At 37.9% G+C, this 23,814-nt stretch overlaps 2 protein-coding genes and 1 pseudogene across 3 annotated transcripts; 2 read left to right on the top strand and 1 right to left on the bottom strand.

The window, feature by feature from the left end:
- Positions 1–884: 884 nt before the first annotated feature.
- rtf2 (replication termination factor 2) lies at positions 885–23,572 on the bottom strand. Its single transcript, XM_085457601.1, has 9 exons — positions 23,377–23,572; positions 22,978–23,072; positions 22,683–22,776; positions 22,353–22,492; positions 20,868–20,946; positions 8,824–8,934; positions 8,693–8,744; positions 5,413–5,487; positions 885–2,045 (listed from the first exon to the last, which is right to left on the bottom strand). Exons 1-9 carry the CDS (start codon positions 23,443–23,445, stop codon positions 1,849–1,851), a joined length of 912 nt encoding a protein of 303 aa, XP_085313727.1. The 5' UTR covers positions 23,446–23,572; the 3' UTR covers positions 885–1,848.
- LOC146710239 (uncharacterized) lies at positions 2,352–2,992 on the top strand (annotated as a pseudogene).
- Positions 11,511–20,866, top strand: gcnt7 (glucosaminyl (N-acetyl) transferase family member 7). Of its 2 annotated transcripts, none has more exons than XM_085457600.1 (5): positions 11,511–11,782; positions 15,055–15,358; positions 15,539–16,280; positions 16,865–16,957; positions 17,550–20,866. In XM_085457600.1, exons 2-5 carry the CDS (start codon positions 15,152–15,154, stop codon positions 17,795–17,797), a joined length of 1,290 nt encoding a protein of 429 aa, XP_085313726.1. In that variant the 5' UTR covers positions 11,511–11,782; positions 15,055–15,151; the 3' UTR covers positions 17,798–20,866. The 2 variants fall into 2 exon arrangements, with proteins under 2 accessions (XP_085313726.1, XP_085313725.1); XM_085457599.1 differs by having other exon boundaries at positions 16,862–16,957.
- Positions 23,573–23,814: the final 242 nt, after the last annotated feature.

Below are 23,814 nucleotides of genomic sequence, written 5' to 3'. Positions count from 1 at the left end.
TTAATTTTTTCAATTCAATTTTATTTATATAGCGCCAAATCACAACAACAGTCGCCTCAAGGCGCTTTATATTGTACAGTAGATCGCACAATAACAGATACAGAGAAAAACCCAACAATCATATGACCTCCTATGAGCAAGCAACAGTGGGAAGGAAAAACTCCCTTTTAACAGGATTGGTTGGGGTGAGAGAAGGAAAACTGGATAAAGACATGCTGTGGAAGAGAGACAGAGATTAATAACAGATGTAATTCAATGCAGAGGTGTCTCTTAACACATAGTGAGTGAGAAAGGTGACTGGAAAGGAAAAAACTCAATGCATCATGGGAATCCCCGGCAGCCTACGTCTATTGAAACATAACTAAGGGAGGATTCAGGGTCACCTGGTCCAGCCCTAACTATATGCTTTAGCAAAAAGGAAAATTTTAAGCCTAATCTTAAAAGTAGAGATAGTGTCTGTCTCCCGAATCCAAACTGGAAGCTGGTTCCACAGAAGAGGGGCCTGAAAACTGAAGGCTCTGCCTCCCATTCTACTTCTAAATACTCTAGGAACAACAAGTAGGCCTGCAGTGCGAGAGCGAAGTGGATTTATGCTGAGTCAGTTTTTTCAGTTGCTTCCTGGTTGTCTCATTACTGTGAGATACAAGCCCTAATTACAAAAATGTGACACTGTCCACATTATCACTGCAGGGAGACTTGTTGTTGCGTAAGAGTTTTTTATAGCTTGTGTTAGGTGTGATGTTTCCCTTCAAGTGCACAACAGGGATTTGGTTTTGCTTTTGTGATCTTGGATAATTAATGCTCTGTTATGCACTTAGTAACATGTTACAGAAGAGAGAACACAAAGATGTAATATAATCTGCACCATAAAAACAACACTAAAATACTGTGAACAGAAATTTATTGTGGTATTGCTTGATACAAAAAAAAAGCAAAAAGTAAGAACAAAGCCTTTTTTTAGTTCTTTGTAAATGTTGTAAATGTACTGACTGTCTATACAAGCACATTTAACCTCAATATGAATTCATTTGGAGACAATAATACAATGTAACTTTGTATTTTAAAGGTCTTCCATTAAAGTCCAGACAAAAATGCACAAAAACAAAAAAAGCATTAGTTATAGAGTATATTTCCCCAATCGCATTAAAGCTGTTGGTCTCTGGCTGTGGTGGTTATTTTGCAAATCAGAGGAGTCAAATACACCAAATGCTTTAGTTTTTCCCCCGTTTCAAAGAACAATTGAGAAATAACTAATTAAAAGAACAAAAGTGAGTGAAAGTCACCTGCTACACCTGTTAAAAAAAAAAAAAGCCAAAATAAATAGCTACCAGGCACATACAACTAGATTTTGTGAGGAAGGAAAATCTGGAGATACTAATTACTGAGGATCTGCCTTTTCAAATGCAGGGCAGTTTGTCTTTTTTCATTTTTCTTATCATAACTAAGGACTAAAATAAATGCAGCAATCCTGTGAGCACATTAAAATGCGATTTTCTGCCCATTAGGGGGAAGCAGAGTGCCACTGATAATACAGTCATCCTAATATTAATTCCTCAACCACCTGTGACTGACAACAAAGAGGTTGTGAGGGAATCCATGGGGAGGAATTAAGTTACAAAGTACACACTCAGAACCACTTAGGGAGCCGCAACTAAATGTTCCCAACATGTAAACACTGAGCTACTGGGAACTGGAGAGAGAAATTGGGAATTAGCCTGCATATCGCTGTCAATATCTGAGGTCATGTAGGGTTGGTGTGTGTGCTTGGTATGCACAGCAAGATTTATTTTAATATGTTAATATTTCTGGGAAGATCTAGAAACTGTGATCTATGCACTTTAGTAGTTATTAGAAGTGATAAGGGGTGTGGGTGACCCAGTTGGATGTCTGATCTTTAGTGCGCTTGGCAGAACTGTGGGTTGTGAACAAAGACTTAAAAGCCTCTGACTTTTCGTTCATATCCTGGATGGACCTCTTTGTAGCAGAGGCTGATGAAGACTTGGTCGCTTTAGACGAGCTGGAAGATCCAGAGGGTCCAGCCACAGCTGAGTAGTAGGATGAAAGAGACAAAAAAAAAAAGGCATCTTTAAAAATAAGGACTTGTTCCTCCCACAGGTTGATCATACCCATTGGATGTTAATTTAACTACAATAGTCTAAGGAGCTTGGAAAGAGTCTGGACTTCTTTAGGTTTAGTCGAAGATGTTTCACCTCTCATCCAAAAAGCTTCTTCAGTTCTAAGGGCAATTGGTGGAGAGTCCCAGATTTTAAGACATGTGGAGAGTCCCCAAGAGGGTCACGGACCCCCTATTGATCCTCTACCTAATCACACAAGCCAAGGTGTGAAAAAACAAATGCAACAATACTGTCATCCCTTATGTAGCAGGTTTATCAGAGCAACTCAGGAGAGTTTTCTCAAAGCACAACATCCCAGTGTACTTCAGACCCAGCCACACACTCAGACAAAAACTGGTTCATCCCAAAGACAAAACTCCTACACACAAACTTAACAACGTAGTGTATGCTGTACAGGGAACCGGGAATGCTCAGACCTCTACACTGGAGAAACCAAACAGCCAGTTCATAAACGCATGGCACAACATAGAAGAGCCACCTCCATGGGACAAGACTCGGCTGTCCACCTGCATCTAAAGGACAAAGGTCACTCTTTCGAGGATGCCAATGTTCACAGAGAAGACAGATGGTTTGAAAGAGGTGTGAAAGAAGCCATTTATGTCCACTGTGAGTGACCATCCTTGAACAGAAGCGGTGGCTTACGACACCAGCTGTCTGCCATCTATAATCCAGTTTTGAGATCCCTTCCTAGACGCCTTAACGCCCACTCACATCCTGGGAGATTTGACCTCAGTAAATCACATGACAGGGTGGGGCTAGGCTTCACAATAGGTTCATCCAAAACCTTGGCTGATTGGGACCCACACCCGTTTCCACACCTTGGCTCGTGTGATTAGGTAGAGGATCAATAGGGTTTAAAATCTGGGACTCTCCACTAATTGCTCTTAGAACTGAAGAAGCTTCTCGGATGAGAGGTGAAATGTCTTCAAGGAAACTTAAAGAAGTCCAGTCGCTTTTCTTTCCAAGCCCCTTAAACTACGATGACCTGGATGACTGAGAACAATTCATAGACATTTTAACTACAGTAGAATTTTACTTTAATTGGACATCAGTGGTAAAACACTGAACATTAGACTGAACATGGATCATTAACCTCCTGAGCCCTAGAAGAAAAAATGTGTGATAGATCCGTTTAGATAATTTAAGTATTGTTTCAAAGAAAAAATAACTGTGGAAGTGGAGTCAAATTTAGAGCAGTCAAGAAATGCGGTGGACAAGAGCCAGACATTAGAGCACGAAGGTGAAATTTCAGACAGAGTGAAAAGTTCATACCAGCTTTTGAGGAGCCTGGCAAAATGATAACATCCATCGCCCATTATGGACAAAAAGAATTGTGTATGCTAAGGCTCTGAAGTTGTAGGTAGTTACTGGTTTCTCAACTGTTATGCAGGACATCGAACTGTGAAGGTAATCACACTTCATGGCAGCCTTATTGCATTCTGTATTCACTTTCCAGAGTGCTTTATTCTGCTCCCACTTAGCTGTGACGTTAAGATCATTATTACTTAGACTGCCCAATGTTGATGAAGCTCTCTCAACTTAATGAATTGGCTTTAATTAGGAACCAGTAAATTCAGATTTTAAGCTATCTTTACAAGCGGTGACAACAGATAAACTGAACAATGTTTCAGTTCCAATGCCACCTTCAGAAATGACCATTTCCCTCTTGTTTGTGTGGTGATTTTTTCTGTTACACACAACCACCAGACAATGGTTTCCTGTTTTCATGTTACCTGTTAGGTTTTGTATTGTTGATTGTCATTTATGCTTAGAAATATTTAACCATATATGCTTAGAGGTGTATAATCAATTGTGTAGTGATAGGATGTGTGATCTTTAGCAGGCTGCAAAGGCTTGGTGTGCATGCACACCTACATCCTGGGAGCATGGGAAGAGGTCGTACCTTGTTTTATTGTCTTATGGTAGGATAAACGTGGCTATATCTGTTTTAGGCTAAGTGCCTTTTGTTTAGATGAACTGTTGGACTTCCAGACCAGCAGGTTTAGGGAAGTCATTTATGGGGTCACACTCTGACCCCCCCCCCACACACACACACACACACAGACACAGGCAAGGTACTTTTTGTTTGTATGTAGACGTCATATGTTAATGAACCTATGCATATTCATGTAACCTCAATAAAAGAGCAGTGTTACGGGGGAGCGGACGAGAGCAACTGGGGTCAAGCGAAGGAACGGCGTTTGTCCGGTTCTCTCCCGTGCACGAGAAACATGAAGAACTTTGCCTACTTCGTGTCTTGCTTGCTGTGTAATTATATTGTCTGCAACGTTCCAGCGAATAGGTTCAAGCTACAAACCTATCATTACCTATAGAATTTTCAACCCAATTTCAGTATGTAACCCAAATTGAAATGATAAAGATAGCAGATGTAGAGTTTAATAATATATATGCTGAAAGTGCATTAATTACATGACTTGACAAAATAAGAGAAGAAATCAAAATCTTAGCTGGTGGAAGTGTGATTGTGTGAATTCAACTGAATAGGTTTTTATTTCCCCTTCTAGATATTAAAATGCCTAAAAAATTGAGAGCCCTACATTAAACAGCTCCTATTATGGATGGTAGGTACAGTCACACCACCCCTTCATAAGCTCCTTTAAAGATGATGATCCTCTGAGCTTCCACCTTCCTACTCTGATGTCTGGCCTTTGTCCACCTCATCCCCTGACAGCAGTAACACTGACTCCTCTTCCATAGTTCTGAGTAAATTATCTTTCTGCTTCATCCTGCCTTCTGCTACCAGAAGTATGGACTGGTTGAAAATGTAAGTAGTAAGTCCTGCTGTTCAATACAAAGGACAGTGAATACAATTTTTGTTTTGGAAGGGATAAACTTATTGTACATTTCTGAAATCAAAGTCAAAGTTAAGACTCTCAAATTGAAGAAACAATCTGAGTGTAAGCAATAGAATCATAATGTATGCCAATCTGTGGAAGCGGCAATTTCCATCATTTTGAAAAGAAAGTGCTCTGCAACCTCCACAAATGTGGCATTAATAAAAAGCCCATCATGTCCCCTTGACAGTATAGTAGGAGTCGTATAGATAGCATAAATGGTGCTTAATGTAGCAGTCTCAGTCAGAGGACAAAAATTCATTGCTGGGTCTTAGAAGGTTAATAAAAAGAGGCTGAATGAATTACATACAGAAAACCACATTCATGTTTTTAAAACAGTTGGCTTCAAGAGATTTGTGAATACAATGCAATGTCAATAGACTATTTGTCTGTACGTAAATGATCCAAGTATTGTTATTTACCTGACTGGCTGCTGTCACCACCATTTTGTTGCAAGCTTGTTCCTGCTATATCATTGGGAGGAGACACTGTGCCGTCTGTGTGGAAAGCAATCAGGCAAGACAGAGGATAAATGGTTAAAAGCACTAATACTTATGTAGCGCTTTTTAACTGAGCACTAAATGTGCTTTCTTCCTACAACCCTCATTCACCCAATCACACACACATTCATAACAAGCACTTTTTTCTATACCTTGTCAAACATTCATCCACAAAAACATTCCAATGTATGCTTTAAGACATGCACTGACTGGAGTGCCCGGCAAATTGATCCACAGACCAAGTAAACGACTGTTCTACCCCCTGGGCCATGTTTTCCCGAGACTGTGTAAGTTGAGTGGACTTATACTGTTCAGTGAATAAATAATAAATGACAGATTTAGTGGTATTTTCATAAACTATTTATTTACCACATCAATGGCAGGGCAAATATTTTTCCTAACATGGCAACCTTTAAAAAGTGAAAGGAGACAGAAAGACAGGTGAGAAAGAATAAAACTTAATTGACTTTTTGATGGCATTTTACACACAGTACTGGTACAGTATCTAGAAAGTGTGGGAAAATACTGGCATCATATACAGTACTTTCCTCTGAAGAAATTATGATGGGACCCAGAAAAAAAAACATTCCTATGTACAATAATGGATTTCTATACAGTTTACATCAAATGAAAACTTTGGTTGTAAGATTCAGATTATTTTTTCAAATTATTTAATAAAAGCTAGACATTTTAAATGAGAATAAGAAAGAAACGTATTTCTTTGTGCCCCCTTTCCCTGTTAATGCCCTACCTGGCCCCCTGGCAAGACTTTGCTAGACCCGCCCCTGCACAGTTACCAGCTGTCAGCAACGTAGAAAAGGATCCTGGTGTTAGTTGTCTCTCAGAAACAGTTCATAACTTCCTCTCAACTCATTCATGTCACCTAAAAGGTAAACCTGCTTCTCCATCAGCTGTTCAGCTCTGATGATTCAGTAAGGACATCTCCTGGTTTCATCTTCATGTTTCCCTCTCACCACATATCCAAACCGATATCATGACCAACAGCTTTTACAGCTGTGGCTCCAGCAAACATCAGCTGATACTAGAAAGTAGGGCTGGGCGATATATCGAGTTTTTTAAAAATATCGATATATTTTCATACGAGATATAAGATGTGACAATATCGTTTATATCGATATAGTCTATGTTACGTTATAATTATACTTGTGGAGCCGCAGGTTTGCCTCTCTTTCGTCCACTTTTGTCTCTACGCTGCGTTACTCGGCCTCGCCTCTCCTTCACTGAACACAACTCCCCCTCCCCCATAGCTTCACCTGCAGGCAATGACAAGATGAAAGCGGAAAATCTCCGTTAGCGAGTTACCGTGCGTGGGGCTGGACGGCGTCAACGTGTTAGCGAGCTAACCGCGCTAACGAGCTAACCGCGCTAACGGCCTAAAATCCTTTCATTTTCTCAAAAATCGACAGTGCACCTTATGTATGAATTCTGGTTGTGCTTACTGACCGCGAACCGATTTTATGTGGTACACAGCGCTCATCAATCTGTCAAAAAATGTTTTAATATGACTTTGCTAAGCTACGGAGCTGCACCGCTTGATGGATTGCCGGAGGACTACGGCTACCGAGGAGGAGCCTCGCGGAGTGATACGTACTGTGTGTGTATAAGGACCACAAATGGCACCTGTTCAGAGACGTGGTGCAGCTGTGAAATCTGTCTCTTTGTTATTACGCTCAGCGTCTATTAGTTTACATTTTGACTGCACAATTGTGAGCTTTTTGTTATGCACAAAAACAACATTGTTTTCTTTTATTTATGGACCATGATTATTTAATAAATGCTGATAATTTATTTTTGAGTAATTTCTTCATGTACATCTACGCTGTATGTAAATAAAAGTGCCCGTGTGACATCTGGGACACAGTGTGACTAAGAACTCTCTTTGTTCTTAACTTATGGCTTTAAAAAAAAAAAAATCGAGATATATATCTTATATCGCCATCCAGGTAAAAAATATCGAGATATGAATTTTGGGTCATATCGCCCAGCCCTACTAGAAAGTAATATTAAGTAAATTCTAACAACAACTTATCAACCTTAAGTGCTGCTGCTGTTGTTTAGCAGCCTCCTCCTGCCTCACCTTTCCAAGTGGTGGAGACCAGCCACTTGCTAATGTTACTGAATCTGTGGAAGCTCCGCCATAGCCACCACCAAGCAGTTGAGTTATTTTTACACATCTGCCAGCATCTGGCCAATCCACCACCTTTCATTGTTGATACCGTTACGTAAAGAAAAAAACCTCCAAAAAAACCAAAACATCTGCCCATAAAAACAAAAAATCCCCCCCCACCGGGCAAATGCCCGGTACGCCCGATGGCCAGTCCAGCTATGCATTGGAGTGTTAATCTGAGTAAAAACAAATCGAATTCTGGGGTTTCTCAGTTAGTCTTGTTTGTGAGTTGAGAGCGTTGTGCTATTATTGAAAACAGGAAACCACAGCAATGTTCTCTGTTGGCACACAACACTGACACCTTCAATTTAGACTAATTAACATCAGGTTAGACTGCAGATCTACAGAATCTGGTTCAGTGTGACTATTTTTGCATTTCTTGGCTCATTTATGAGAGTAAGAAAAACAACTGGAAATAGTAAGACACATTCACAATTATAGGAAATGTATAATATAGGAAAGTTTTTACATTTTGATTTACAATTGTAAAACTGTGGGAATATTCCCCCCCCCCCCCCCCTTTTTTTTTTTTTCTTTTCTTTCCTTGCAAAAAGGTGAAAGACAGTCAACAAGGCTGATATTGGCCAATATTACTTATTTCTATGACTAATCTTTTACAGTTACACTTAATCCTGTGTTATTGGAAATGTGTCAGGATCTAAGTTTGCACAGGAATTATGAAAAACACTGTATGTCAGTAAAATATGACAAAACCAGCCTGATACATTACCGCAAAACCAGAATAAGATAAAGTAATAATGTCCATCATTGATGTACAAAGTATTAGCAGCATTAGCTTGGCCACACACTATATATTACATTTATATGTATCTTAACTTCTCAGTATTTTCAGTGTGAGTTAAAAGTTTGAATAACCCAGCTAGTACACTACAGCACATTCAAAATATTATCCAAATGAAGAAGAAAATTTTCTGGCCTTTTGCTAGTTCGTTGGCCTTGTTCATGCAAATGCTGAACACATATGATGACTTACTTACTAGGCTTCACACAAACCTTTTGATTCTGATGTTGACACCGTTTCAGTTGCTTTACTCTTCTTTGATTTCTGAAAATCAAAGAATATTTGTTTCAGGGTTTTGTAGTTGTGAAGACAGATTCTATCAAAAAGCAGAGAAGTCACACACCTTAGTTTTAGCTTTGGCCCGCTTCTCTTCCATCTTCTCCCTCAGCTTGTCCACCTCCTCCTTGTTGCCATTGAGCACAACAATATCTTCATCTTTAAATGGATCTCCACACTATAACACAAACATTATATTCCAGATAAGGGACTCTTAAAGGGATTTAGAAAAGGCAAACATGTTTTGCAACAAGTGTAAAGGCAGAAGACATTCACCATATAGCGTTATTTCTGCTAATGCACTGTTATCCAGCACAACTGTTTTAAAATTAAATATGAGGTAGGACTTTCACATATATCATCTGAAATCATGAAGCAATGAGCAAGTTCTGTGTCAACCTCTGTTTACCATTTAGTACCTAAAAAGGGAACTACTTCAACAACCCCCAACAAAGCAAGATGTTTTGCAGAATCTGCACATAAACCTCCTCTCTTTCTCAAGGTGGAAACAACAGACCTGTTTTACTATTTGAGGAAACAACACACCCTTCAGCAGAGCAAGCTATGAAGGATGGTGCTGTGTAATCCTAAAGTAAAGTAAACACTCAACCAAGCATCACTAGCTGCACTCTATATAGAGCAAGTCTTGGATGGAAAATACTGGTGTGGAAAAGCAGGACTTTAAGTGGTTGGTTAAAAAACGTGACCCAAGATACAACATCCAATGTAGAAAATATTTTTTTCATTTTTATTGAAAAAGGAATAAAAGTTTTTAACTAAAATACTATGCAGGCTCCGAACGAGTAAAAAAGTGACTTTTTTTAGTTATAGGTAAACTAAAGTGCTAAGGAGTTACGTTAAACCTTTACTTGAAATTTCCAGGGAAACACGACTAGCTTATTTTACTGTTAATTGTGTTATTATTGTGTATAATTCTCTATTACTAGTATTGTGTATAATGCTGTTGCTAGCGCCTCCTTTCAATAGATTCACACTTTGAATGAGGTAAACTGTTATCAGTGACAGTAGCTTCTTGGCCAAGGAGGATTAAAAAAGTGCCCTTCAATTACTTACACTTTTAAAAGCTGCCGCCTGCTAGCATTGATAAAACATTGTCTGGTTGTATATGCATTATAAATTTTGTGGCAAAACAGGAAGTAACAAAACTGAAAGTTGATTGTAATTAACATCATTTAAGGTATTTTGAAATATACATATTTGGCCGTCAGGCTAGTTTAAAATGATTTTCTCTGAAAAAGTGACTGCTTTCAGTTTCACTTCGTATAAGTACATGTAGTCCAATCCATCTTGCAAATCAGTTTTGTTTTGTTTTTTTAACTTTCTCAATGGACGTTCATAAAATGTTGCTCGTTTGCATCTTTTGCAGGAATTTGCAGTAAAACTTTTTTTTAATATGCCTTTTGCTTTTTCCATGAGCCATTAATATCCAAACATACCTAGAACTCAACACTAACTAACAAAACTATTAGATCAACCCACAGATAATTTCTTTGTCGGGACACGTCCGTTTTCCATTTTATTTGCATGCTGCCTGCCTATGACTGGCTAAACTCTGTGAAGCATGAGAGGGGAAAAAAACAAAACAAAATGCCACGAACGTGTCAGTCAGACACGCACACATCGATGAAATGACTAAGACAAAGAAATGTTATTGTTATTCTATGTTATTATTTCAACAGTTTGACACTTGAAATTTTCACAACACAATAAACCATTCTGTCACACCAAATCAAAAGTTTAATATTTGCTCCAGATCCAAATTAAAATGTAATTTGTTTTATTGTTGCTGTTGTTTTCATCGTTCCTTTGGTTTCAGAAGTAGCACTTGAGTTATGATTTCATTTATCCACAACAGTTTGTAAGTTTGCTAATAGAAATACAGGATAATACTGGTTAACGATAACCCTGTATGAAACAAACTGGCTTACATATTTGTGAAAGTCTTGCGATTAAAAAGAAAAAGAAAAAGGCTTAGGTTTTTGTGTCTCTAAACATATAAACGGGATGAATGCTTTTAATAGGAAAACACACACCGATATTCAAAAACAAATATTAAACCCCTGAGTAACAAGTAGGGGATCCATTGTGTGGTTGTAATGCAGGCTCACTGGGTGTGAACCGTGGCCATGTGCTCTGTTCAACACAACAGAGATAATCTCGGGAGCTGACCAAGCAGCAAATAAACTCTGTGGACCGCTATGAAGTCTGTCACTCTGCTGTTACCATCACCAAAAATGACACAACCTAGCATGAAGTCAGTTAGTAAACAAGTCAACCAAAATCTTTTTTTTTTTTGTAACTGCAAGAGGCAACAAGATTGTGAACAAGAGACGAGTCACACTGCACAGTGTGCATAAACATGCACACCATTAACAGGGCAGATAAACTGGAACTGATCTTATCTGAGAGGAAAAAAGAAAGAAGAAACTTGAGGTAATGAGATTCGAAGACGAGCAAAAAACAAGAATACTGATGCAATACACAAGTGAGCAGGAGAGAGAGAGAGAGAGAGATAGCAAGAAAGAGTGTGTGTGTGTGTGTGTGTGTGTGTGTGTGTGTGTGTGTGTGTGTGTGTGTGTGTGTGTGTGTGTGTGAATATGACTCCTTATGTCAGGTGTGTGATTGGGTGTTCATGCTAGTAACCAGGGAGGGCCGGACTTGTCTCATGGGGCTGTGGGAGGAGAGACATAATCAGCTGCAAACACAACAAGAGAATACTCCACACAATTACAAACCACTGTGGCTCACTCACAACGCAACATCAAGCTCTGAGAAAGCAACCTCCTGACGAGAACACAAGAAAGCAATTCAATTTAGCTTGACACTACCGCTACTGCTGCTGCTGCTGATGGCACCAAAGGAACGGACTCTTCACTGCAGGACTTCAAATGAATTATAGCAACATAACTCGCAGGAGCAATTTAGGTCATTAAGACCCAAACAGGTGCTGATGTACAAAAGTTGACCTCTTCACTATAAGGAGTATAGATTGACCTGCATCAAAGGTAGGTCACTAAGCTTGTCATTTCTTTGTCTTTCTTTCTTTACATATTCTGCTGTTTATTTCTGTTGCCTCTGACCAAAGCAGCAATGTGATAAATGATTGCACGAAAACAAAATATAGTCGAACATGCTGATCTAAATATGATCTCAAATTTTCATTGCAAGGAATGTATAAACAAATATTTTAAGAAACCAAAGGGGTTTTTTTTATCTACCCAAACTCATAACCAACAACCAGCAAGCTATTCCTTGTTTCTACATATGAACTGTTCTTTCTATTAGTCGCAATATGAGAAGGATAGGAATCTCAGCAGATCAGAAACATACACATTTCCATGGCAGCCTCCCTGCTGATATCTTTATCTTCAGTGATATTCTCAGGAACAGGCTTGAGTGAGGATGTTTACTGTGAAAGAGAACAGTGTTCAGACATGTCTAAAGCTTCTCTGCCCTCCAAAGGATACTTGGGTATAATTTTTTTTTTTTTTAATAAACAAAATAAAAAATAAAAGTTGTACTTTTTTCCAATTAAACTCAGGTTTACTTACATAGGACCTAACAGTATTTGGGAGAAAACACCAAAATTTAAAAAATTCCCTGTAAGCAAGCAGTTTGTGGGGAGTGTAGAACTCTCTTTTAACAGAAAGAAACAGCTAGCAAAAACTAGCTCCGGGGGGCAGTAATCTGCCATATCCAGTTGGGGGTGTCGGGATATGCTCGGTGCATCACAGCACACCGATTTAGTCCCTAAAAAGGAGCTACTTCAAACCTCCTCCAAAAAAGCGTTTTCGGAGACGTCTGTTACCCAACAGCTCGGTTCAAGGCTCATTAGAGCCGGTGAGAACACCGGACTCCCGGCAAATTGTTTTCAAACCCACCGCCGTCTTTCGCTACTCAGGTTAAACATGGTATATAAGTCACTTAGATAACTTAAAAATGTTATTGTTTGGCTTTTTTCAGTATTTTATTTGTTCCCAAGTAAATTGGTTTGGCTGAGATTAAAATTATAGTTTTACACAGATGAATAAACATCAAGCAGACAACTGATTATCAGAAGTGCGAGATGCTCGAGAATATACTCCTGTTATATTTTAGATAGCAAGGAGCAGACGGCCGAGTTTATTCAACTTTACCGAGACAATCTGCAAATTTCATTAAAAGTTTAATAAACTATCATCTTGTCTTTATTTTTAGTTAGCACATACCTTAAACACTTAAAGCTGTAAGCTGGTGCAATAAGCTGTAAGTTTTACGTCCAATGGACGCACAATCTGATTAGTTGACTAATCGCAAAAATAATCGTTGACCAGTCGACTATCAAAATAATCGTTTGTGGCAGCCCTAGTGCTGTGAAGGAAAGAGTGCTGTCAAGGATGACACCAAGACTCTTGACCTGAGAGTCCATTGATAACTCTGTTGGATAATGGATAATGAAAGACTTCTGGTTGGAACTTTAGTCAGTTTTGATTTGGTGCCTATTAGAATAAATTCTGTTTGATTGCCATTAAGTTTAAAAAAGTTGTGAGTAAACCAAACCTTGATGTCACTTAAACAATCAGAAATAGTTGTGGGTAGGAGAGTACCTGTGGGTTTGGAAGATAAGTAGAGCTGGGTGTCATCTGCATAGCAGTGAAATTGCATGTTATACTTCTTCAAAATATCACCTAGGAGTAGGAGATAGATAATACAAAGTAAAGGACCCAGGACAGAGCCTTGAGGTCACCAGAATTAACTGGAGTAGATAGTGATCTGTGAGTGAGTACTTGAACAAACTGTGAGGAGCCAGAGAGATAAAAAGAAGACGTTTAGAAGAATCTGATATTAATGGATTACAATACTCCACCTGAAAGAAAGCAGCGACACATATTTGCTTAATGCACGTTGAACGACATATCCAGTTCAAAAATGACTCTCAGGTTCCTCACAATGTTACTGGAGGCTAACGTAATGCCAATCAAGAGTTTGCGTTCTGGTTAGACATCATGTTTCAGAGATTAGGGACAAATATAATAACTTTAGTGTTGTGTCTAAAACATGCCTGTCCTTTAACTCAGCGGTCCCCAACCCCCGGGCCTCGGACCGGTATCGGTCCGTGAGTCGTTTGGTACCGGGCCGCGAGAGTTGAGGACCGTTTTCAGGGTTTTTATCAGTTTTCAGCGTTATTTTGTTATCATTTTTATCGTTAACTCGGTTGTCCCGGGTCTTTTCACGTGCGTTATGAATAAATCTTTTTTTTTTTTCGGTACCGGTACTAGTTTTATTTTATTGTATTTATCCGCGACACCTTAAAGGCCGGTCTGTGAAAATATTGTCGGGCATAAACCGGTCCGTGGCGTAAAAAAGGTTGGGGACCGCTGCTTTTTATTTGTTCTTGCTTTTTATTTGTTCTTGTTTCTAATGTCTCTGTAAAGCACTTTGAATCACCTTGTTGTTGAATTGTGCTATACAAATAAACTTGCCTTGCCTTGCCTTTAACTAATTAATTTGTGTAATCCAGCTTCAGAGGTTACTATAGCTTGGTATCATCTGTGTTGTAATGAAAATGTATGCAAAATTGTCTAATAACAAGGGAAGGGAAGCATCTATAATGTAAACAGAATTGGTCCCAGCACAGAACCCTCTGTAACTCAATAACAAACTTGTCATGTGAGAAGACGACTCCCTATTTGCATGCACACATTGGAATCCATCAAATAAGTCATGATTAAAATCAATGCAAACCATTTCCTTTAACACAAAAGCATATATGAGTCTCTGTAGCAAAATACTGTGGCCAATGAATGTGACACTGAGATTTAATAGGATAGCCTGTTGTTCAAGTAAAGTAATTGTTCACTACAGAGGTTTCAGTACTATGATGAATTCTGAAACTATACTCAACGTCCCGCAAATAAACCGCTCCTCTGCAAGTGATCAGTTAAACGTTTTACAAGTACTCTTTCAAGAACTAAATCATCTTCTTCCCTTTGCCGCGTTGAAAATATACAACAAGATGAAAACAAGTTATCCTCAATTGAACTGCTTTGCATTATCATAAAAAATACATCTAACATAGTGATCGATATCAATTACCTTTGCCATGCTTTTGTAATATTATCATATACAGAACAGCAAGTAATTCACTTCCTGTGTTGCAAGCTGTGGTTCTAGAAAACACATCCCATAGACATTGCAGAAGCACTAAAGCAGCAGCAGTTAATGTGCCAAATATTACAAGCTAGCTTCATCAATTAGGTCCAACCTAAATACTTAACCCTATTTTATATTCCTCAAGGATCCAGGATCCTTCTGCAAATAATCCAACTGGATGTCTCCACTGCAGAAGCTTTAACTGTGGTGGTACTGGCAGACTACAGAGAAACAGGGCTATTATGCGCCAGCTTGAAGGGACAAAATGCAGCTTCCTCGTGTGCCTCGGGATAAGTATTATTATCTTTTCCTTCATTTATTTGAGGACTAGGACGCCACCTGAGTTAAAGCCTCCCCCATCTTCAAGTTGCAAACCTTTCTCAACTGTGTGTAAAACTTTTTTGCCAGGCATGAAGAAAGGAGTAAATTGGTACAGCTGTGACTGCCAGGTATGTATTTTCCCCCCACCCTTTCTTTACTTCTGAGAAATAAAAAGCACAAATATTCTAGATGAAATTTTCATTTGATCTAACAACCAGTTAGGAGCATTAGCACAGTCACATTGACATTCCTATTTAAAAATGAGTTTCAACAGTAACAGTCGCTATATATGCTTTTTTGGTCTACAGGTGGAAAGCTACATTCTAAACAGCCACCTGCCGTGCTCAAACTTGAAAAGAGATTTACACTTTATAACAAAACCTCTAAGTCGTGCAGAGGAGGCTTACCCTTTAGCTTTCATTGTGACTATTCATAAAGAGCTGGAGCTTTTTGTCCGCCTCTTGAGGGCAATTTACATGCCACAAAATGTGTACTGCATTCACGTGGATGCTAAGGCTCCACGGGAGTATCGGGAGGCTGTACAGAAGCTAGTCAGCTGCTTTCCAAATACATTCCTCTCCAGTCACAGTGAAACTGTGACCTATGCTGGTTTTTCTCGTTTGCAAGCAGATCTGAATTGCATGAAGGATCTAGCGAAATCCAAGACAGACTGGAAGAAGGTGGTGAATCTGTGTGGACAAGACTTCCCTGTTAAGAGTAACCTGGAACTGGTACAGTACATGCAGAGCCAACAATGGAGGGATAAAAACATGACACCTGGGGTCAAACAGCCGATGTCTATGATGTACAGAACGCAACGCCAGTACAAGGAGATTGTGGGGTCACATGTAGCTCCGAAAGGGCTAGGCCTGAGGAAAAGGCCTCCTCCACACAATCTGCAATTATATTTTGGAACAGCCTACTATGTTCTTACAAGACCTTTCGTGGACTTTGTTCTGAAAAGCCCAATAGCGCATGACTTCTTGGATTGGTCCAGGGACACATTCAGTCCAGATGAACACTACTGGGTGACGCTCAACCATATCAAAGGTAAAATGGCGGTTTTAAACAGGTGCACAGACACAAAACTCCACGCTTGTTTAACAGCTAGCACAAAACTATTAAACATGTACTAATGTGAGTATGATGTGATATAAACAAAAGATGATATGAAACAAGGTTCTAGGTTCAAATTTCCTTATTAACTGGAGCCTTCTGTGTCTGTATGTATGTGGGCTTTAAATACTTCAGTTCCTTCTCATAGTTCAGGAGACTGAATGGGTTTCTGTCTATGTAGGTTATACTTTTCTTTTTCATTTTTGTCAGCTAGAATAGACTCCAGCCTGCCTGTGACCATTTGTTATCCTTATACATTTTATTTCATTACCCCCTGGTAAAATGAAAACTTATCAGGAATTATAACAAGTTTAACTTTTGCAACTTTGATCAATGTCTCTACTTTTAATTGCTTACAGACTGCGAATGCTACCTCTTCCTTTAGCTTTTCTTTGAGATGTATCGAGAACTGACTCTCAAACAGCAGATGAAGGAGGCCTGAGCAGGGCTAGTTAAACCTTGACAATTCAATTAGGTCATATAATTACCAATTTTGTCTGATTACATGTTTTAAGAAGCTCCAGGCAGTCGCATTGATGGAGGCTGGGAAGGAGCTATCCGGGCAATCAAATGGCGGGATCAAGAAGGAAGTGCACACAGTGGTTGCAAAGGTATAGTCATATATGTCAATAAAGACCGGATTAGTTACTCACCCAGAGATTAAATTCTACCAATATTTCCTAATTATTTAAATTATAAAAATGTGGTAAAAATGAGGTATTTAGTTTTGTAATCCAACAATAAATTATTAATCCCACATAAATCCTTGTGAGCAAGTCACATGTACATCCATAAATAGACACACACAGATATATATATATATATATATATATATATATATATATATATATATATATATATATATATATACATATACACACGTGTATATACGTGTGTATGTGTGTGTGTGTATATATGTGTGTGTGTATATATATGTGTGTGTGTATATATGTGTGTGTGTGTGTATATGTGTGTGTACATGTGTGTGTACATATGTGCATATATATATGCGTGTACGTACATATGTACGTACGTACATACATACATACATATATATATATGGCATACTCTCCACTAGCTTTACGTCAAAGGTTATATAAGCTTGCGTACATATATTTATTTATATAATGGAAACTCGTAATACAAGGAACGAATTTTGGCATAATGCTAAAAAAAAATCATGTCCAAGCTGCTGTTTTCCAGGGCATTACATACGAGACATCTGTATCTACGGAGTGGAAGACCTACCATGGATCATCAGCATGGACAGCATGTTTGCCAATAAGTTTGAGAGTAATACCTTTCCTGAGGCACTAGACTGTTTGGAGCAGTGGCACAGAAACAAGGTTATCAACCAGGCTACTGTTCCCATAGAACCGTCATGGCTACTGGCCATACACAGCAACTACAGCAACAGCAGCAGCTACTTTAACAGCAGTACTGGAGAATGAAATCACTACAAACATGCAGTCTATATCTAGTTGAGCTTATTTGCACTTGTCTTGTGTTGTTATGTCATAATGTGAGCATAGGAAAGCAAAACCAAGGAAGACAAAATGCATTCAATATGCATTTCAAGACCATGTGTGTATACTAATATATTTATCTATGAAACTTTATCAGTGCTGTCCTTTTTTCTAAATACAGAAATAAAATATGAAATAAATTCTGTCCATAAAGCAAAAATAATGACTAAAGCTTGGATGAAACGACACCACCAAAGAAATGTTATTCAGTATGACATTCAGTTTGAAAAACACAACTGCTGATAAAGGTGTTGACCTTTTCTCCTATTTAAGAAGTAACAGGTGTAAACAAATAAAAGCAATTGTGATAACGAGTCCTAACTTTCACATGATCTTGCGCATGCTGTCAGTGTGTCTGAACAATACCCGAGTAAACAGTGTTTTGCCTTTTTAAAAAGAAGGTTTCTTTTATATAGGCTACAGAATTTTCTAGTAAGTCAAGCTGGACTAAAGACATTTGGTTATGTGAATGGCATTTTTACATTTTTACTGGCAGATCAACTTATGCAATGACTCCTTGCAAAAAAAATTTTTTTTAAAAAAAACAACAAAATTTCTTAAAAAGGACAAAAAGTGTGTTCGGTAAACAGCAGCATGCAAGTAGAGTTCAAATATGAACCCACAAAAGAAAAAGAAAAAAGAGAGATAAATGCTGGCTTAGATAAAGATTCAGTCTTTATCCAATGACACACACTCTGAACTTGATTCTGACAGTTCAGCCTTAGATAACAATTTTATGATGGGTACTGGATGCAAAGGGGGAAAAAAAGCCAAAATGGCTATCACTTTTTATAGAACCTGTCCAAAACTCAGCACAAACTGCTTATTGTCTTACATGGATATAACAAAGGGTGATGTTGCATTATCAGTTATTTTGTATGTTTTACTTTGACATTTAAGGTTAAGTGAACTGTACTTTACATTTCCTAAACTTAGCAGCAACTGAATAAAGAGTGGGTAAAGTCAGGCTAATCGTATTGGCTCCAGAAACTGTGCTGCCTTATAAGCCTATCTTATCAAAAATCACAGTATTCTAAGTCAGCTTCCCACAAGAAGCGCTGTAGCTTTTCTTATACTTTTAGATATTTTTGACAAAGTCAAACAACTGATCTGTCACTGTTCCAAAATGCTTTTAATTAAACAGAAATAACAACACTGACCAGCTACCATCTGCTTTCTGTTACCTCAAAATAGCCTGTGCATGGGAAATTTCCACCATAGTTTTAATGCTCCTTACAACTACAAGGTCAGAACCCATAAAAGGCCTTAGGCCTACTTGATTCAAATTCCCGTGTGGCTTAAACTAGGGCAATCTCAGAAGCGACTTGAAGAAAGGAACAGTGCAGTTTAATCTGTCCAAAACACATCTACTCACATAAATGTTGTGATATGGCATGTTCTTTATGGTTTAGTATTATTTAAATTCAGAAAGAGGTCAGTAATATTGTAAACGCGCATTATATAAAGGCCATGTTCAACTAAAGTGATTAAACGTTAAACTTCCTCTGATCCTCAAATTAAAGTTCACATAGATTCTAGTGCAAATTGTGAATTCAGCAAAACAAAGGTCAAAACATGATGAAACCAAATTTCAAACATTTGCCTAATCACATATTCCTATAGAACAACAAAGTGGTTTGTAGTGGACTATAGGAGCACTTTAGTTACATTTACATTCTCTTCAGGCTTTATTTTCTTAACAATGCTGATATTGTGATAGTTTTTAAAAGTCAACATGCTATAATTTTTTTGTTTAAAAAAAGCAACCCAAAAACAATAAGTTATTTATCTGTGTGTATTCTACGAATGTAAAACATTGCCAGAGTTCACTTACATTTTTATTACTAGCCCTTAAATACCGAAAACAATGTGAACATGATGGTTTTTATTTCTATTTATGTCTTCTCATGGGAGCATTAAATCATTACACTTCAGTAATTTAACTTGCATACTTATCTATCTGAGCAACCAGTTGTGCATCTGGAACAAAGCTAATACTAGAGGTGGGAATCACTATACATCCCACGATACGATATTATTGCAATTTTTTAAAATATTTTGCGATATTCAGATTCTGTACATAAAAGTAAACTTTATCAATATTCATTTTATCTAATATCAAAGTCTCACACTCAGTCTTTCTCTCATTTCAGTCAGTTTTATTGTTGACAAATTGAACGGTTTGTATTACAGTCTAGTCCAACTTAACTGAATGCAACCATCTGGTACAATTATAGCTATTCTGAACTATGCAATTTATGAAAACTATGCAGCCCCTTCAGCAACTGAAGAATTTGAAAGTAAATTAAAACAAAATATAATTTTACATTAAATAAAAAAGTTTTAAACTTAATTAAAATAAAACATGTCTTAAATTAAAATAAGTAAACTGTCATGTTTATTGCTGCCATAAAAAAAGTTAAACACATTTGGACAGTGAAGGAATGTCAGGATTCTTGCTCAGAAAAAGGATCAACATGCTCTGAAGTCAGAGCACAAAAACCTTTTTTGTAACAAAATATCGATTTCTGCTGTCCCTGTATCGATACATTATTAGCAAACAAAATATCACGATACTACACAGAATCGATTTTTCCCCCACCCCTAGCTAATACCAGACTGCTGCTATCTTATCTACATTTTTATCAAACCTGCCTATTTACAAATCATTAGCGTTGAAAATTTGCTGAGTGTGACTTAAACAAGGAGCATTAATGCCAAACACCCAAGGTCAATGATGGAGACTTTAGGTCCATCAAGTCTTTGAGTTCAACTATTGGTGGTTTTGTGTTTAAGGAGCATAAAAGCTACGTTATCATCTTGTTGCTGTTCAGCAGAAATGATGTCACAAATAGAGCTGGCTATGTTTGTTTTACATATTTTTAATGGCAGTAAAGATTAAAAGTGTCTTAAGAATTTTTTTAAAAAACTGTCAGAGTTGACAACCTACTGAGGCTAAATAACCTGGGAAAATAAATAAATGAATGTTGCCTACCTTGTGGCAGATTTCTGTCTTGACTTCCTTCAGGGCCCTGTCTGAAAAGACACAGCCACAAGTCTGGAGGTAACAGAACCTAAAAAACAGAGAAACACTTATATGAAATTGTTAAACAGTTTCCACCTGTATCGCTTTTAGGGCCATTCACCAAAAATAAATAAATAAATAAATAACAGACGCAGGGCTGGGAACTGTATTTCTTTCTAACTTTATGTGATCTAAAGTTAGGTCAATACGTTTTTGGGTTCTTGACACGTTGTAATTTTCCCTCTGTACACTACCGCCTTTCTTTTCCACAGCTGACAAGGTCCCACAACAGCATAACAGCAAAAGTAACCCACAGACGAGTTGTTTGTGACACTACCCCCTGGTGACAGGAAACAGCTACAACATGTAGACAAGTCTGTGCCATAGCATCTTGGAGCCCTTAGATTTTGTGAATGTTTTTGTTTCTTAACCATAAAGAATTTTGACCTTATTCACTTTAGTTTTCCTCTGTGGCCTTTCAGGCTTGATGGAGTTGCAGAGCAGACTAATGCTTTCTTCTTTTCAGTAATGTACCTGATTGAAGATTTGGCCACTCCCAAGGTTTTTGATTTCTCTCTGATAGGTTTGTTTTGTTTTGTTTTCTCAGCCAAATAACTGTTTTCTTCACTTGCATCAACATTTCTACCAAATGCATTTTGTTAAACTCCAGAATCAAAGATACAAATCTGTACTTCCATTACATTTTGATTATTTAACTTACGCTGTGTTCCAGACACCTCAGAAGTCAGAACTCAGGAGTGACATCACTCCTGAGTTGAGTATGATTCAGTCAGAGAAGACAGTAAAAACAGGATGTCTTATACCTTGCTTCTTAGTAAGATAGAACTATTCATCCATCATTAACAAAACAGAGCAATACTTGTTTTTCTTTGACTTAAAAACACTGCTGCAGCATGGTCATGGATCGAACCTTGTAAGTGCTGTGTGAATGGATTATTTAACAAATCACAAATACGAAACAATACCAGCACAGGTTAAAAGTTTTACACTTTTAATAACGTTTACGTTCAGTCCTGCCATCTTACAATTGTTAACTTGTGGTTGGCATGTCTACTTTGAATTTCTGAGTTGGAAATTTGAGTTGAGAGGGCGTTCCAGGTGAAAATTTCCACTGGGAACTTGAAAATTCTGATTTCCAACTTAATCGCAAATGCGGTATTAAAGTACGATGTGGTTATGTACAGAGGTAAAATAAAATAAAATAAAAAATAGAGAATTTTAAGAAATACAGAATTGTCCAGAAATTCACAAGTATATCAGAAGCAAGATAGACGAATGCCATCATATGTTTTGCAGTGAATTTCAAACATGTATTTAGTATATTAAAATTAACTTAGATACAGTGGCTTGCTCCTTAAAACAAAGAGAGAACATGAATCGTCAGTCTCATTTTTTCATTCTTAGGTTTAGTACCTCTTCACTCAGGTTGCTTACCGGTGTTTGCCATTCATCTCCAACCCAACTACAGGGCAAATAAACATGCCACAATGAATGTCTTCATATCTGTCTCCCTTTGTATTTCTTCTTTCTCCTTCCCATTCAGGGTTATCAGTCAAGTTCAGCTCCTTTATATCCTTCAGAGAAAGCAAATAGATAGATTTCCTGTTTGAAACCACGAATAAACACACAATCATGTGTCCAGAAACACATGGGCTGAAGACCTCCAACTGTGTAAATGGATAATGTAGCTCTGTATTTTATTAATTACAAAAACAAACAAATAAAAAAAACAAGTTAGATGTTCACACTTCGGTGTTAATATACCTTGATCCCACGGATGTGTGCTACAGCCTCAGCATTAGGTCTCTCAGCCGACTTATCCAGGAGATACTCAATGATAGCATCTTTGTTGTACAGTCTGAAAAATAACATGTGCCAGACCACCAGAACATAATGTGGTGTAATGAAAAGATGAAAAACTGTACAGTCTTAATTCATGTCTGATTTTTGTTATTTGTGAAACGGTGTTTATATCTTCGCGCTGTCACATCATCGAGCGATACCGTGTCCAAACATCAAATAATGCCCGAGTACAAAACAAGACAAAAAAATAACTCACCTTCCCAGTTCACAGGAGACGATGGGTCGTCTAAGTTTCTCTTGACTCAATGCACAGTACTTCCATTTGGCAGCCAATTCAGCATTTTTATCAACCTGTTCATGTAAGAAGACCGTGAGGAAAGAATACGCCATGTAGCTTCGTCTATAACACATCAAGATAATGTTAACTAGCGTTAAATTCTGAAAACTCACAGCAACTACGTAACGTACATTAGAAACCACATTTAAAATACCGTAATATGTCTTTTTTATTCTCATGATGAAACCCCGAAACTTAACAATACTTAGTTTAGCCCATTAGCATTAGCAACTTGTTAGCGTTCGAAAAATATCGCCAACAGGGATATTTTCTATTTAAAAACGGAAGGGAAACTGAAGCCAAATAAAGCTAACACACCTTCTCGATTTTCTTGGGCCCTTTCACCAACTCGTGTCTTTTGGGAATCGTGCCACCATCACAACCCATCTTGAAAGCTCACTTCTAACTAGTTAGCTCAAACAGTCACTGTCACACACAAAAAAACCAAAATGCTACTCTCATCAGACAGGAAGTTCTCGGGTTGTAAACAAACAACGAGATCTCACTAAAGCTCGCGGGATGTGCGATGAATTCAAAGTCGCCCTCTAGTGGCTGAATGACTAGAAGTTCAAACGCTGCATGTGTATCTAATAGCTTCGGCCATGGTGTGGCAGCATCGTTCTAAATGTGAGTATATTTATCTAACTTGAAGCTAGAGGAATAGAAAGAAACTACATATATATTTTTATATTGACTTTTTTTTATATTTTGTTAAATGTTTTTGTTTATTTTTTTCACAGCTAGTTTATAATGACT

Source organism: Copadichromis virginalis, linkage group LG5, assembly GCF_057382275.1.
Source record: "Copadichromis virginalis isolate Kocher_CV1m ecotype Utaka linkage group LG5, C_Virginalis_male_GT1.1, whole genome shotgun sequence".
Taxonomy (NCBI): Eukaryota; Metazoa; Chordata; class Actinopteri; order Cichliformes; family Cichlidae; genus Copadichromis; species Copadichromis virginalis.
Note: the sequence above shows the minus strand (reverse complement) of the source record. Positions and strands in the feature narration are given on the sequence as shown.